The 17718-nt window shown below is 43.4% G+C and overlaps 1 protein-coding gene across 1 annotated transcript in view; it reads left to right on the top strand.

The window, feature by feature from the left end:
- Nucleotides 1-7619: 7619 nt before the first annotated feature.
- Laptm4a (lysosomal protein transmembrane 4 alpha) overlaps nucleotides 7620-17718 on the top strand; it is a 22375-nt gene continuing 12276 nt past the window's right edge. Inside the window, exon 1 of the mRNA XM_005360589.3 lies at nucleotides 7620-7973. Coding sequence (XP_005360646.1) covers nucleotides 7635-7973 — 339 coding nt within the window. The 5' untranslated portion in view covers nucleotides 7620-7634. The remainder of the gene's footprint in view (nucleotides 7974-17718) is intronic.

The following is a 17718-nucleotide window of genomic DNA, read 5'->3' on the forward strand; positions in this document are numbered from 1 at the left end:
TGATGTCTTTCACTCTTCCTCCTCACTCCAGTCCACCCCCCCTCCTCATGTTCCCTGTACCCCTGGGCCCAGCAGAAGGGCCATCTGGTTCGTCAGAAGATGAGACTGTTTTCTAACTAGACCAAGAGAAATGGAACACGTCTTATCCATCCCCTGCTTACCCAGTGGGAACAAAGCTTCATGTGACCAGTGATATTTATTATTTTTAATAATTAAAGTCCAGATGTTTGGCAAGTCCTTATATGTAGGGTGACGTGAGAGTTGCTTAGAAGCCAAAAATCTTTGAAAACAAAAAGGCAAACAATTCTGGGTTCTTTGATTTCGTTTGCCCAAGAGTCACACACTGCTAATTCTCAGGCTTGCAGGCACAGGATCCTCCTGTCCCTGGAAGACTTTTACAGTTCATTAAACTTCACTGTTTTGATTTTAGATACTCAGCAATAGCTATAAAAGTGAATGTTGATGTTGGTGAGCTGTCTCATTCTGATTAAAATGTACTTAGAAGATGCCACCATTAAAAACATTGCTGGTGGGAAAGCAAGATGGTACAGCCCCCTTGGATGTCAGTGTGGTGATTTCTCAGAAAATTAGGAAACAACCTCCCTCAAGACCCATCAATACCACTTTTGGGTATATATACAAAGGATGCTCAATTATGCCACAAGGACATGTCCTCAGCTATGTTAATAGCAGCATTGTTTGCCATAGTCAGAACCTGGAAATAACCTAAATGCCCTTCAACTGAAGAATGGATAAGGAAAATGTGGTACATTTACACAATGGAGTACTACACAGCAGAACAAAATAACAACATTTTGAATTTTGCAGGCAAATAGATGGAGCTAGAAAACATCATTTTGAGTGAGGTAACCCAGGCCCAGAAATACAATTATCACATGTACTCACTCATAAGTGGTTTTTAAACACAAAGCAAAGAAAATCAGCTCACAAAAACAGCACTGGATAAACTAGATTTACAGAGAATTCCCAAATGGAGACTGTTCAGCATTAAAAACCCTCAGTTGCATGTGTTCAGGAGCTTCCTTTTTGAATAGGAGTAAATCCATCCTTTCCACTGAAAAAAAAAAAGTCTGACACCCTCTCCCTGCTGTTGTCTGGGCCATGAGGACATGAACTAGAGAGGCAGGGGGTGGGGCAAGTTTCTTATTTTTGAGAAATGACTTGGAGAGTATATATCACATACGGAGTTTACTACCTACGTCTAATAGTTAGGGTTCCACCAGAGAGATAGAACCAGAAGGGGGGTTGTATATTAAGAGACGATTGTAAGGAACTGGCTTGTACTGATGTGAACTGGCTAGGTGAGTCTGAATCCTTGGGATAACTACCAGGAAGAGGAGGATGGAAATGCACAGTACGGGGTGAAGCCAATATTCCAGGAAGGATGTTCTCCTCCGTAGGGGGAGCCTCTGCTTTCAAGACATCTCAGCTGACAGAATCAGACCCACCCTGATGACCCAGAACAAACAATCTTATTTAAAGCCACAGCGTTATGAACTTTAATGCCATCCACAAAGCACCTGCACAGTAATGCCCAGGTTCGGGTTTGAAAACGTGGAGGATGCTCTTCAGCTACGTGACACATAAAGAAGCTGCCACAACTGATTCACCCTTGGCCTCTGAGAGGGCTGGTAGGTCTCTGGGTGAGGCTGGAGCTGGGCGTCTGAGGATGAGTCCCCTAGGACGGTACAGGGAAGAGCCCTGACCCAGCTCATTCAGTATCACCGAGTTGTCTTGCAGACAGAACTCTACATCACACGTATCTAGGAAGGCCAGACTATCAGAGCAGGTGAGCTCTTAGGTACAACTTGGCAAACCTAGCTATTGAAGAGAAGTGGGGGTCAGATCAATGAGCAGCCAAGCTAGAGACGAGAGTGTGCAAGGATGGAGAAAGGAACCGGAGAACCGAGAAGAGGAAGGAAGAGGAAAAGACTTGCTAGGGCAAAGCTCAAATCTCAAACCTCAAAGCTCGAATCTGGAAGGAACTCTAGACCCTCCAGGCGCCCACTTACTGCAGAGCTGGGAAACTGTAGCTTTGGGAGAGGCTAGAATCAACAGACTCGAGGATTGCTCTGTGGGTAAAGGATAAGTCGGAGCCGGAACCCAGGCCTAGCTAGACCTCTTGGGACAGTCTCCTGCCCGCTTCAGGAACCAGGGATATTAAAGGCTTCCTATTTCCCCTAGGCATTTGTAGTTTGGGTCTCTACCTCAGAAGTCCCTTTCAGAACAGATGAATCAGGGGTATCCAACGTTTTGGCTTCTCTGGGCTACAGTGGCTAAAGTCACACACTGGATCATAAGTCTAGGAATCAAAAGTACTCGAAGACTATTCTAATAGAACAATTCTATTTTTTTATTTTATTTTATTTTGGTTTTTTTCGAGACAAGGTTTCTCTGTATCTTTGAAGCCTGTCCTGGAACTAGCTCTTGTAGACCAGGCTGGCCTCGAACTCCCAGAGATCCGCCTGCCTCTGCCTCCCGAGTGCTAGGATTAAAGGCGTGCGCCACCACCGCCCGGCAATAGAACAATTCTAAACTCAGGCTCTACTCTGTGTTCCCAGGCTACATTGGTGTGAGACTGTTTTCCATCGCTGTAAGAAAATACGTGTGGCTGAAAATCCCCAAAGGCCACAGTTCTGGAGCATGTGATGCCAGCCTTGCCTGGCTCTGATGAGAGCCCACGGCAGGAGCATCACAATGGCAGGAGTAAGGAGATGATTGTATGATGAGATGGGGAGCCAGAGAGCATCTTTGCTTGGGAACTAATCCTCTCCTGGGAACTAATTTAGGTTCCCGTAAAAATCACTATAATGCCTGCCAAGCGCAGTACATCCAACGACTCAATAGGCCCCATCGCTTAAAGGTGCTCCTACACCTTGACATCGCCACACTGGGAACAAAATATCTGGTATGAGCCTGTGGGGAGACACATAAGCCATACTCAGACTGTAGCAATCCCAGCATTGACTATCCATGCCTAGCGCACCAGGAATAGATTCAGGGAGCTGAACAGGCAGGCCACTTACATCCCACCCTCTGGGTTCTCAACCTGGGACATGGATCAAGACAGGGATCCTGGGGATGGCAGGGGCAGGAGGACACTCTTCTATGTTTTAGAAGTGACAAGATGAATGTGGAGAAACGAACTGCTCATGGCCACCTTACAAGCATCTGATGTTCAGCCCTTTACTTGCAAGTCTTCATTTGTGAGGTGTTTTCACGGCTGTCTTTGTTTCGGTGGGGGGACTTTGCACTCATTTTCGGTTGACCCCTGCAGGGTAGCCTAGCACGTGGATAACTCTATGTCTGGAGAGTAAGATTCTTGCTTGTTGGGGACTGAATGGTAGGGTAGACAGGCTCGTGAGAATCCTGCCTACGATAACGCAGCCACTCCGAAATCTTACATTAGAGAAGTCTTCAAGTACATGTTTGAGATCTTTCTGCTTAAAATATTACAGAGAACCACTGGGGTCTCTGAGAGACCCATCTAAGTCTGGGTAGAGCTGAGGCCACATACACAGTGGTCAGTCCTGGCCACGGCTAATCCAAGGCCAAGCTTTACAGCCTCAGCAATAGCCTGTGGCTCTTAAAAGCCCTCAAGGGAGGGTAAACTGACACTGGCAACAGAGGCAGAAACACTTAAGGTCATGTCGTGTGTCACAGAAGGTCACACTTTTACATGGCCAATGCTAGGATCAGGTGCTCAAGCCCAGCAGTCAGGCATGGGGAACTCTAGAAAATGAAGGCTGTTACGAGTCCGAATGGTTTGCTTTTCTGCCATTCAGGGCCAATGGCCCATTTCTGGGTTGCCCATCCATCAGCAAATATTTATCAAGCTGGTCTTGGTACTGGGTGGTTTGGTAAATAAAAAGATATATAAACATGTCCATTCTACAAGTAGTTTACTCTAGACAGGCAGTAAGACAGCACATACAGACACTCGGCAAGGCCAGCCTGGGCTGCTGGTGACCAGCAGAGGATTTGAACTGTGTCCACGCGTGGAGTACCACATGAATGGTGCCCATTATGAAGCATGACTTCTGCATCTGGAGAAGGCTTCTTACATCTATTAAAATGCCATAGCATGGGAAGGCAGGGGCTGCAGATATAGCTCAGTTGGTAGAGCGCTCAAAAGGCTTGCAAGAAGCCTCAAGTTTGATCCCCAACCCTAACCCAGTACCCCCCAAATCTGGGCATATATCATGTGCTATATGAATCTGGGAGGTGGAGGGGTGGGAATCAGAAGTTCAAGGTAATCCTTGATGAGATATCAAGTTCAAAACTGCCCTGCCTACGTGTGATTCTATCTCACGTACGTTCCTAGATGATCATTGGGAAGAGAGAGAGACAAAGACAGAGAGAATACACACAGAGAGAAGCAAAGGAGATGACGGATGAACAGACAAGGGATGTACAGATGGGTAGAAAGATAGATGTATGGACACACAAATCAACCACAATCTGTTAGGGATTCTCTGCACATGGATCAGGATGTAGCACTCAGTGACTTCTCAAGAACTGTGCCTGCCTGTTGACCGAGGTTTCTGTCCTGCCCCGGACCCACAGTTGTTCAGTCCCAAAGAAATACACAGGGGTCTACATTAATCATGAACTGATTGGCCTATTAGCTCAGGCTTCTTATTAACTATTATAACTTATATTAGCCCATAATTCCTGTCTGTGTTACCTTTTTTGGTGAGGTAGTCACACCTGTGCCTGGGTGACAACTGCAGACTACATCTTTCCTCTTCCCAGAATTCTCCTGTTCTCATTGTTCTGGCTCTACTTCCTGCCTGGCTGACCCACCTATAGTTCCTGCCTGGCTACTGGCCAATCAGCATTTTATGAAACAAGTACAAGAAACACATCTTTACAGGGTAAAACCATTGTCCCATAGCACCTGCCTGTCACCGTGCTCTCTGCAATGATAATGGACTAAGCCTCCAAAACTGTAAGCAGGCCTGCAATTACATGCTTTCTTTTATTAGAGTTGCCTTGTTCATGGTGTCTCTTCACAGCAATAGAGAAGTGACTAAGACAGTGTGTGTGTTTGTGTAAGTGTATGACATGTGTTTGTCCTCTGACTTCCACAGGACTCCTGTGGCATATGCATGCCAACACTTATAGAGACAACCATGCACATACACAAACATACAGATTTAAAGGAAAAAAAAAGGCCAGCTAGGTGACTCAGCAGGTGAAAGTGCTTACCCCACAAGCCTGATGACCAGAGCTCAATTCCCAGAAACTACTGTGTAATAGGACCAATTCCTAAAAGCTGTCTTCTGACCTCCACATACACCTACCTATACCCACTCATGAATTACACACACACACACACACACACACACACACACGAGTTTTTAATTAAAAAAGAATATAAAAATGTTTATAGTATGAAGGGGAAATCTGACAGCTGCATTAGCTTTTGCTGGGTGATAAGCCACTTAGAAAGTTTGGGCTTCAAACATTGTACATATGAAAAATTTCTCATAACCAGATAAGTTAGATATCTATGCTGGTCTCAATCAGTTCAGTTGAATCCTGTGGTCAGCTGGTGAACCGATCTGAGGACAGATGTAGAACATTCCCACATCTGCTCGTGGGTTTGGTGCCTTCTGGAGTAACATCAATGGCTTATCCTGTTTATCCCTTGCTGAGTAGCAAGCCATCACAGGCTCTTCTAGAGATTTTTTGTAGGTTTTGCAAAAGGACTGAAACTTTTCAAGTGCTTATTTTATGTGAGTTCCTCATTGGTGGAAGCAGCCAAACTCCATTGAAAGGGATGAAAAACAAGACTCTTGACCTTTTGATGGGAAGTGCCAAGGCTCATGAGGGAGAGAGACAACAAAATGGAAAGAATGGTGAGCCATAGGCATCAAAGAAAGCCTCGAAACAAAGAAGTAGAGAAGGGCTTGTGGGAGGTGAGGAAGGTAATAAGGAGACCTGGGAAAGGAGCCAATGGGTTTTATAAGCTTTTCACTATTACTTTATTTTGGAATGTACTGAGATAAAATATGATTGTTAGATTAAAGTAGGAGGCAACCAACGAGTTCCCTGGGGTATCAAGTAAGAAAGAAGTTGGGTATGGCAACTCTCAACCTTGTGAAGACTTTAGGGTTATAAGACTAGGTTTAACAGAGCAACGGTGACAGAGAAGGGATGGAGTGAAGGGAAAACTGACTGAGGCAGGCAGCAAGGGTAGATAGCTTTTTAAACAAGAAACAAGATTGTAAGGGCTGGGGATGTAGCCCAGTACAGGGTTTGCCTACCATAGACAAAATGCTGGCTGAGGCAGGGATGGGAGGATCAGGAGACAAGGTACAAACAAGGACCAGAAATTCAAGATCATCCTAAGCTACAAAGTGAGTTGGAGGCTAGCCCGAGAGCCTGTCTCAAAACAAAAATTAAAAACAGGAAACAGAAAGGAGGAAGAGAATGGGAGATTAGAGCACCAGACACTCATATACATAAAATAAAATCTTAAAAAATAACAAAAACAAACAAGCGCTTTGAGCTCGTCCGGAGGCCTAGAGTTCAGTTGCCGGCATCCTGTAATTCCAGCTCCAGGAGGATCTGATGCCCTCTTCTGGCTTCCTCTAGTACCCCACACACGAGGCATAAACTCACACAGATGTCTCAGGATTCTCAAACACTACCAAGTCTTTGAGTTCCCCCTTGTCTGTTCCTTCAGGCACTAGGGTAGCTGGCCAGTGAACTTCCAGGGATTTCTCCTGACTCTGACGTCTGTCTGAATGTAACAGAGCTGGGGTTAATAGAAAGGTAAAGCACCCAGTGTTGAAGTAGGAATGAGAAACGAATCACCCAATTTTTGTCAAATGGTTTTCTCTGGGAAGGGATGAGATTCAGAGTCCAGTGAACGCGTTTTAGAGATGTCCAGCATCCCAAAGAAAGCTGAGGATTGATCACTGTGGAATCAGAATACGCAGAAAAGCGTAGCTGGTTTCTCACTTAAGACACCCTATGTTTTTTGTTCTGGCTTATTTCAATATGCTTCACAACGTCTCTCTTCAAAAGAAGCTATTATCTGTGAAAACCCAGCCGCTAAGCGGCTTTTCCACTTTCTTCTTGCTGTCATTTTCCTTAATCCCTTGGGCTTCAGCAGAGTCCAGTGGTATTTCTTGGCTTCCTCTAAGCAGGCTACAGAGAGAAGGGGGAAGGGCAGAAACCCAATCCTTTAGTCTTCACTGAGCCCTCGATGATGGCCAGAGCCTAAAGGACCACGCCAGGAAGGTAACCACGCCCCTTCCCCGCCGGCACCGCCCCTTTCCCCACAGGCACGCCCCCGGCCGGCCCAACAATGGAGCTAGGCGAACACGTCACGGGAGCATCGCAGGCCTGTGACAAAGACAACGTGGCCAAAGACAGCGCCAGAGATCTCCGTGCTCGCTGTCCGCCGCCCAACCCCGTCTCGTCGCTGGCGAGAGACCCTCTATCCACACAGCCCCAGACCGCGATCAGGGCCACGTTCACGCCGACCGAAACAGCGCCGGAGAGAGTTGAACTTTTGATTGGGCGTGAGCTGTTTCAATCGCCTCATTTTCTCCAATCAGAAGCGGGGGACTCCAGCCTTCCGCTCCTCATTGGTTTCTATGTGGCAGAAGGAGGCGGGAGAGCCGCCGAGCCGAGATCGCGCGAGAGGGGCGCCCGATGCCCAGAGCGCAGGCGCCCAGGAGTTGGCAGGGGCCCTGGCCGAGGGCGGGCCAGAAGACGCGTCGTTTGGCTCTGGACAGCGTCGCCGAGTCGTCTGGGTTCAACCGCTGGGCCGCCGAAAGCTTTTGTCAGGGGCCTGGGCGAGGACGAGGCCCGCGAGGTTCCCGATGGTGTCCATGACTTTCAAGCAGGGCCGCGGCGGCCAGTACTACAGCACCCGGTGCTGCGGCTGTTGTCATGTCCGCACCGGGACGATTATCCTGGGGACCTGGTACATGGTAAGGGGGCTGGCGGGCAAACCGCGCCACCCGGCCACTGCGCATGCGCGGCAAGTGGGACTCAGGATGGGGGGCGGGGACGTGGAAGTTGGGGGTCGCTACTTTTCGGGGTGCTTTAACTGTGAACTGAGGCTGGGGGACTTTGAGAGATGGGGCTCACCAGGATTTGGGAGAGGGACAGGAATAGGGTCGTTATTTGGGGAATACGCAGGTCTTCGTCCCCTCCCCCCGCACACGAAAGAATTATTGTCGTTCTTGGTATGCAGCCAGCTTTCGGACGTTGTTTTGTCCGAATGGAAAAGGAAAGAAAAGGCTTACAACTTTCTTTATCTTTTCTCTTCTCTTCTTCTTTTTTTTTTTTTTATAAAACTGTGCCTCCTAGAGTTTTTATTAAAGGCTTTTGGTGATGTAGCCAAAAAGGCATCTGTTTTGAGTCTAGACACGAGCCAGGATTCACACTGGGTTAATTTCCCCGGGTACACCCCTCTCCTTGCCTATCAGGCGCTTTTCATCTCAAGATCGCCTCGCATCGGAAGAGTTGTTTATTGGGAGCCTGCTATGTGGACTTCAGGATCTGTGTGATTTCTGTCACAGCATGTGGACGGTCCTGTTGACTCCTGGTTGGGTAGACGGGCTTTTGTGATATATTTTTAAACTGCAGTTCTTAGTGACTGTTTTTATTGAAATTGATATGCCAACGATTTCCAAAAACCGTGATTCTTTTTAGATAGTTTTTGGCTATTAAACTTTGCGAAGCCTTGAGAAACTTGTCTTGTCGATTTGATCACTTGGATGACTTTCAGATTTCGTTGTGGTGGGAGGTAACGTTAGGGACACTGCGCAGTTTCTGATAATTAGATGAGGAGCGAAGGAGGGAGAGGTTTACTTCCGACCTCTCCTCCCCCTTTTCCTGCTGTCCTCTTCCCCGCCCAGTGTCTTGAAGTCATTAGTAACTGTTTGGCAGAACACCAGATGAAGATCTTCAGGCAGATGGTTTCCCAGCCCACACCAGGGGGCTCTCAAATCTCCACACTATTGATGTTTTTGCAGTCTTGTATCCTTAATGTAGATTAGGAAAGAGCATCAAGAAGGCATGAGTGTATATGTACATTTATTTGCTTGTGCTGAGGTTATTTTCATGTTTGCTGTACTTTTGTACATAGTAAGAACTTACTGCTACTATATTATTAATTATCACGATTTCTCTATGAAACTGCCCGTTGTTTGTGTTAACTGAGCTGTAGCCCTGGACTTGGATTGGTTAATGACAGTCACCCGGATTGTATATCTAGCTTCCTTTTTTTATTTTCCTTTGGCTAAAAGTATGGATTTTTAATTTCTTTTGTCCCTCACCGTCTTCCATTCTCCTAAATGATTAATTCATATTTTGCCCATCATCATGTCTTACCTAACCCCCTGCCTGCCTTCTCCCAGAAAATGACCTTCTGTTGAACTTAGCTGAGAAAATAGGATTAGAGCCTGGGATGCTTGCCTGCAAATTTCATCTTTTTGTTTCTTCCATCCCTCCACCCACGGACAAAGGGCTTCAAACCCTTTGAAGAAGGAAAATCATCCCCTTCAGACCTTCAGATTTATTGGCAGCATTTCTCTACACCCCTTGTTAGGAGTTTTTGATGCTGTGTTTTGTTTATAAAAATGAACAGAGAACTCAGAATGCAGAGTGAAAAAAAGAGTGAAGAAGGACTTTTTTTTTTTTTTTTAACTGTTAGGTGTTTTGCCTGCGTGTTTGTCTGTGTACTACTTGTGTGCAGAGCCTGTGGAGTGAGGTTAGATTATCCTGGGCCTGGAGTTACAGATGGTTTTAGCTGTGTAGGTGTGGGTATCCTTTGGAAGAGCAACCAGTGCTTTTACCACTGAGCTACCTGTTCAGCTTCAAGGACGTTTATTTTTTAACAAAATAGGGATTGAGAGGTTTAAATATGGACACAGTTGAAACTCTTGGTGTGAATTGCCTCCCCTGCCCCCAGTTTTAAAGAGATACTATTTTGCATCAGCTTTCAGGCTAGACGATTGTAAACTGTTTAATTCAGTTGATGTGCTTTAATTCATGTCCAAGATTTATTGCCCATCTTCAGTGTAAAGGACTCTGGACGGACATCCAGAAGGGATAGATGACCTGCCTTGCATGGCTTCTCTGTTCTCACTACCTGCAGCATGATAGTTTCTAGCGCTGCTTGCCTTCACCATGGCATCATCCCTTAATGTTTGTGGTGTTACAGATCACTCTGGAGCATAGCCAGGGAAGTGGAACTTATAGTCACAAGGGAGGAAGATGAGCAGAGATAACAGATTCTAATCAGATTAAGGGGAGGAAACGAGCATTTGCTTTGCTTATTACAGTGTTGTTGGCAACTTCAAAAAATAGACAGGTCTCAGTTCTATATAGCAGTATGAAGTTGGGGTATGCACAGGAGATGAAAACAGTATGATGTATAATGCCTCTAAGCAAAGAGGTCTTGTTCTGGTTGTGCATTCTGCTGCCATAAGCTCTAGTAAAATGGAGATACGTAATGATAACAGGTGGGATGTCCTCTCCTCGTTATTTATGCCTTGCCACTGTTCCCTTCCTGCCCACGTTGTCATGAGCTCTGCTCCTTGACTCAAAGGGGACAGCACCTCTCTCTTTCTGTGACCGAGAACATTGATGAGCTGGGTTGGGCTATCTAGAACAAGGCCTGTGTTTCTGATTTTTTTTTTTTTTGTGGTTGTTGAAACTTGGAGGCATAGCCCTCCCTTCTACTGGGCTGAACACATTGTCAGTGACTGATAATGATGTCATTGACTTCTTGCTTTGGCTTCTATGGGTTTTTTGTTAAGACTAGCATAATCCTAGATATCAAAGAATTAACTAGTTGTATGAAGCCAGACATGGTAGCAAGCTGGGGAGGTGCTGTCAGGAGGATCAGGGATTCAAACCCAACCTTGGCCATAGGACAGCCTAGGCTAAATAGAATGCTATTTTCAAAACCAAACTAAACCTTTTAAGTTTGTTTGTTGAGATGGGGTGTGTGTGTGTGTGTCCCTGGCTGTCCCAGAACTAGCTCTGTAGACCAGGCTTATAGAAGGAGACTGTTAATTTCCCAACCGCCCAGACCTGAATAATCACACAGAAACTATATTAATTACAACAGTGTTTGGCCTGTTAGCACTGGCTTCTTATTAACTAACTCTTAGATCTTAAATTAACCCATTTCTATTAATCCACGTATCTCCATGAGGCTGTGGTTTACTAGGTAAGATTCTGTTCTGGAGTATTCTCCTTTAGGAACTACATGGTATCTCCTTGACTCTGCCTACTCTATATATCTCTGCTCTGATTTCCCTCGTGACTTTACTTTGCTAAGTCATTGGCCAAAACAACTTCTTTATTAACCAATGGTAATAGATCATATTCACAGCATACAGAGGGAAATTCTACATCATCTCCCCTTTTCTGTCTAGTTAAAACGGAAGGTTTTTAACTTTTACGTAGTAAAAGTACATATACAAAACAGTTTCAAGAAAGAATTGCAGTTATAATATTTAGTCTTCTTTTAATCTGGCAAAATTAAAGAAAATATACTATCTATTTTATCTTTGTGAGTCCAAAGTTTCATATCTAATTTATCTTTTATCATAATAAGAAAAGCTATAACTAACTGTCCTCAACTCTTAAAGACCCCAGAAGGATGTAATATTACCCTAAGTAAACAGGAAGTGCATTGTAAACAACTTCCAAAACTTTAGAATTGACAGACACAGCTTGCTGCCTGGACAGTCACCCAAAGTTTTTCTGTAATATTGGGGCATTACAGGCCCATAGTATTCAGCAGACTTTTCCATGAAGCAGGAAGTTTGAAGATCTGTTCTGCCTTGTAATGGCAAAGTTCATCAGTTACTTTCTTCTTTGTCCTGAAAAATGTCTGGCAGTTCTTTCATGAGGCAGGAACCCCAAAGAACCATCTCACCTTCTTTTGGCAAGTTCTGTGGGTCCTGCATGTCCAGTTTACACAGCATGCCATCAAGCAGTCCAAGCAAGAGCAGTTTCTTGCCCAGATGGCTAGCCTTGTCACATTGAAGGCAAAGTCCATAATGAGCTTCTTCAGTGTCCGTCAACCTCTCCGAAGTAATTGGTGCTGCCAGAACTGACATGTTTCACTGTCAAGAAAAATCCAAGTTCTTGAAACATTTTAAAAGCCATATTCTGTAGGTCTTTGAAAGGGTTGAAGAATACCTATCCATTTGAAATACATCTCTGTACATTTAGAAAATCTAACGTACATGACTACAAGTTTGACTATTATAATTATCCATTAATCTGTAATTTTAATTATACATTACATTTTTTTTTTTTTTTTGGTTTTTTGAGACAGGGTTTCTCTGTGGCTTTGGAGCCTGTCCTGGAACTAGCTCTGTAGATTTTTAAATGAACTATAAAAACATAATACCTTAAACAAGAGTAGAAATATACATGTTACAAAATTGATCTTAAATTTGTATCCATAGACCAAGATCCATATAAATGCAAAGTACTCATCTCTATATCTTATCTCCCTTTAGGTGAGAACAGACATTTGTAAGCAATCATTTTGGGAATTTGGGCGTAATTTTCTTCAAACTGCTTCCTGCTTTTGAGGGGGAGTATTTTTAGAGTTCATGGAAAACTTTTTTTTGGGGGGTAGGCGGTCTTGTTCCATCAAACTACATTAGCCTGGAAGGAATCCAAAGGTTTTCATCTTCTATGGAAACAAAAGCAGAACCTCTTTTCCAAAGCAACATATCCTTAGACTCAAATTAATAATCTATGTTGGTTTAGCATAGCAGCCCCCAGAATCAAATATTTCTTTGCAGTCAAAAAATTCAAAGAAATCACAATAATATGCATAATCAGAACTCTTTATGTATATTCCATCTTTATGTGGCTTATTTTTATTTTTACTCTTTTAATCTATGACTCTCTGTACTCTTTTATATTACTTTTACGGTCTCTTTAAAGACTTTGTTTTATTAAACTGTCTACACTCTTTTTCTTCTCTCTCCCAAGCCTACATAGTTTATCCAACACTGTGACCCATGCAGAGATCTTTCCCATCTGAATCTATCTCAAACAGAGATCTGCCTGTCTCTGCCTCCTGAGTGCTGGGATTGGGTGTGTGGTGCAACCACCTGGACCAAACCCTTAAGTATTAATGGTTGGTCTCTAATAGTTCTGTGGGACATCAAACCAGAATCAGTTACATGTATTAGAGGTGCCAAGCCTGAAGAGTTGGCGGCATCTGGCGTTTTTATGTTGAAAAAAAGTACGTGTGGCATGAGTAATAAACATTTTTAGAGTCAGTTCAGACTTAAGTTTCTATATTTCTCAAGTTCATTTCTTTATCCTTTATTAAAGAATTTGAAGCCAGATTATTTTAAACAAATTCTTATATGTGAACTCACATATTGAATCATGAACTTGGAATTAAAAAAGCCTGTTGGGGTGATGGTGATAATCTTCATGATTCAAGTGCATTTTAAGTGTGTGTAACAAGTCTTTCTCTTGAATGTTTTATCCTTAAGTAATCTAGCGTTAGGTAGATGTGATGACAGATTTCCTCATGCCACATGGGCCCTTCACCTATTAGTCATGTCTCCTTAAATAGCTGTAGCTGAAAGTTTGTGTCTCCCCCACCCCGCCCGCATTGCTTATGCTTTCAGTACATGCTGTTTCTTCCCTCTGAAGTGCTCTTCTGCCTTTTAATCCATTTAAAAATATTTTTAAAATTTGCTCTTACTCTTTGTGTCTATTATGCTGTGATTATGTGGGGAAAAGGTGGAGGTCAGAGGACAGATTTGTGGAACTCTTCTTCTGCCTCTATTAGTTCTGGAGACTGAACTCAGGTCACCAGGCCTGTATTACAAGTGTCTGAGCTAATTTTTGACCCATAATTCACATTTTAAACTAATCTATTAAGGAAAATCTTCAGGTTTATAAAAGTAGTGAAATAATACTAAAAAAAAGCCTGTCTAGAAGCTAACTTATTATTAATTATATTTGAGGTATTCAGTAGATAGTTGTAGAATGAATTATCTCTTAAATAATAGGGATAACTTAGTTGTAATTAAACATAGTAAACAACTAAAGGAAATCTTGTCTGAAGATGGCCAGATTTAATCTTTATCATTTGGCAAGTCTGTGTTGAGTTTTGTGTACTGGTTTGCCTGAAGGGGCTCTCTGCCTAGGAAATCTTTATCATGGTGTCCTAATCAAATGCATTATGTTAGTTATAGTCTCAGAAGATACTCTGGGAAAACTGAGGGGTGATTTTTTTTTTTTTTTTTGGTTTTTTCGAGACAGGGTTTCTCTGTGGCTTTGGAGCCTGTCCTGGAACTAGCTCTGTAGACCAGGCTGGTCTCGAACTCACAGAGATCCACCTGCCTCTGCCTCCCGAGTGCTGGGATTAAAGGTGTGCGCCACCACCGCCCGGCGTGATTTTTTTTTTTTAATTAGAGAATCATAACTGAAGAGGTGGTTCAATGGTTGAGCACTAGCTGCTCTTCCAGAGGACCCAGGCTTTATCTCCAGCACTTTCTGGCTTGTGAGGGCACCAGGCATGTAAATGGTGCACAGACATAGATGGAGACAAAACACTCATACACATAAAACATATTCTTAAAAATTAAGTGTTTATTGATACTTCTCCCTGAAGTCCATAGTTGGATACTGATGTGAGACTTAGGTTTCCATTGTGTGTGGCGGGGGTCATGCATGTGTCAGTCCTGAATGTGTGGAGGTCAAAAGAGTTCTTGTCTTCTATTGCTGCAGTTTTCTGCCTCAGCTCACAGAGATTTGCCTTGTGCCTTCTGAGTGCTGGGATTAACAGTGTGGGCCACCACCACATCCAGCTGTATACGACTTTCAATGTGGATTCCAGAGTTGGAGTTTCCCATTCTGCAGGATAGATGTTGGCTACAAATCGAGTCTGAGCAAATTCTTGAGAACCGAAATCATACTGAGTAACTCTCCTGATCATAGTTCACTAGAACTAGAGACTGGTATAAGCACAAGACAGAGTCATGCCAAAGCCAGGAGATGAAGCTGCAAGTCTCCAAATGCTGTGCAAAGAGGAGACCAAAAGGACGAGTGTGGGATTTCCTGAAACAGGAAAGTAACAACACTGTCTCAAACCCAGGGGGAATTCACAGCCCCAGAAGTACGTACTTCGAAAGTAGAAGAGTTGCAAACCAATGATATTTCTCAAGGAGCTCGAAAAACAAGAAGTAAGCTCAAAGCCAATAGGAGGAGAGAAAAGATAAAAAGATGAGAACAGAAATAGAAAAAATTTTAAAAGGCTACAAATTAAAATGTTGAGTTTTGATTGTTGTGTCCAGATGGTTTTTCAGAGGCGCTCACTTTGTAGCCCACGCTGACCTCAGACTCACATGCCCCCCCCCCCCGTCCCCATCTCAGCCTTCCAAATGCTGGGCTAAGAAGAAGAAAATCAGAATCAAATATGAGAAAGGTAATGATACAGTTGATACTACAGTAAGGTAGGGGTATTTAAGAGACTAGTACAAAGAACTGTCTGCCAATAAATTGGGAAACTTAGAATTAAGTTTTCAAAGATGGCCTGTAAAGAGGAGAATACCAGCATAGAACAGGTAATGGAATTGAATCAGCAGTGAAAAGTTTCCCAACAGGAAAAAGTGTAGGACCTGATTATCTCACCAATGCATTCTATAAAATATTTAAGGAGCCACTACTGTATTTCCAAATTAGTCTATACATATGGAGCACACAAACAATAAAAAGCTCTTAAACAAAACACTTTAGGCAGATATCTGATGAATAATGCAGACATTCCCAATAAAACATTAGTAAACAGAATTCAATGTCACATAAATAAATCCTTGTGATCAAGTGGGATTTATCCTAAGGATTCAAGGGTAGGTCAATCCATGTAAATTAGTAAACATAGGATAAAGGACTGAATCCATATAATCGTTTTTATAGGTATAGTTATGTTAAATTTGTTAAATTTCATCACATGAAAAAAGTGGGACTGGAGAGATGACCCAGTGGTTAAGAGTTCAATTCCCAGCACCCATGAGGTGGCTCAAAACTGTCTAACTCCAGTTCCAGGGATCAGACACCCTCATCTAGCCTCCTCCAGGCAGCCCCAGACATACACACTGCACTGACAGGCATACAGGCAAAACATCTATAAATGTAATAGTTGAAAAATATTTACTCTCAAAGTAGATAACGCTACACAATAAAAGCCACATAATACTGACAGCCAGCACCATACCAAAATAACTCTTCTCTCAGATCAGAAACCAATTAACAGTGCCTACTAACACTGCTGTTCACATGGTATTGAAAGTCCTAGGCAGAGCAGTTTGACAAGAGAAATGGGGGCTGGCGAGATGGCTCAGCGGTTAAGAGCATTGCCTGCTCTTCCGAAGGTCCTGAGTTCAATTCCCGGCAACCACATGGTGGCTCACAACCATCTGTAATGAGATCTGGTGCCCTCTTCTGGCCTGCAGGCATATATGCAGACAGAATATTGTATACTCAATAAAATAAATAAATATTTTAAAAAAAAGAGAAACAGATAAAGCACTTAACGGGTTGGAAAGGAGGAGGTCATGGCTCTGTATTTGCAGATGACACAATCAGATATGTAGAGAATCCCAAAGACTAAAAAGCAACTGAGAACTAATAAAAAAAAGTTGTGGAATAGTAAAGCAACTTCAAAAATAGTAGCTTGTTTCTATGCCAGTAGTGAACTAACTGAAAGAGAAATTAAGCACGCAACTTGTCATAGCTATAAAAACAAAACAAGAAAAACACCCCTACTTTAACCAGGAGGTAAAAGAATCCACAGTGAAAATAAAACATTGATGTAAGACTTTGAACAGGTCACAAACAAATGGAAAGGCGTTCTGTATTCATGAATCAGAATTAGTATTGTTAGGACCCATACTGCAAAAGGGATCTGTAAGTGTAAGGTAGTCCCTGTCGTTTTGTTGTCTTTCCCCTTACTAGGAGAAAACAACTTCTAAAAGTTGAGTGAAACCACCTGAGACTGTACCAACAAAGTCTCGAGCAAAAAGACCAGGGCTGGGAGTATCACACTGTTCAGTTTCAGAATGTGAAGCTGGCATTCACAAAAATAGACGGGAGGACCAATGGGACAGACTGGAGAACCAAAAAATAACCCACACTTTCAACTGCCAAGTGATTTTCAACAGAGGTGCCAGAAATAAGTGCCCGAGCAAGCACATTGTTCTCAGTGAATAGTGCTGGGGAAACTGCATGTCCACAACTGTAGAACAAAGAAACGAGTATATTACAAAATACTTGACTATGAAAACTTGAAACTAAGCCTTGTGGGAGAGAATATAGGGGAAGCACTGACATTAGTCTTCTATTGCTGTGATGAAATACCATGACTGAAAGCAACTTAGGGAGGAAAGCATTTGGTTTGCTTTCACTTCCACATAAGTCCATCGTAGGGGGAAAGTCAGGGCAGCAACCTGGAGGAACTGGAGCAGAGGCTATGGAGGAGATCTGCTTCCTGGTTTCAACCTGCTTTCTAAAGCCTATCAGGACCACCTGTCCAGTGGTCACAGCATCCCCAGGGAGCTGGTGCTCCCACATCAATTACTAATGGAGAAGATGGAGTGAACTACACACTTGCCTGGAGGAAGATCTTACTGAGGCATTTTTCCAATTGAGAGTCCCTCTTTTCAAATGACT

This window comes from Microtus ochrogaster, linkage group LG3, assembly GCF_000317375.1.
Source record: "Microtus ochrogaster isolate Prairie Vole_2 linkage group LG3, MicOch1.0, whole genome shotgun sequence".
Taxonomy (NCBI): Eukaryota; Metazoa; Chordata; class Mammalia; order Rodentia; family Cricetidae; genus Microtus; species Microtus ochrogaster.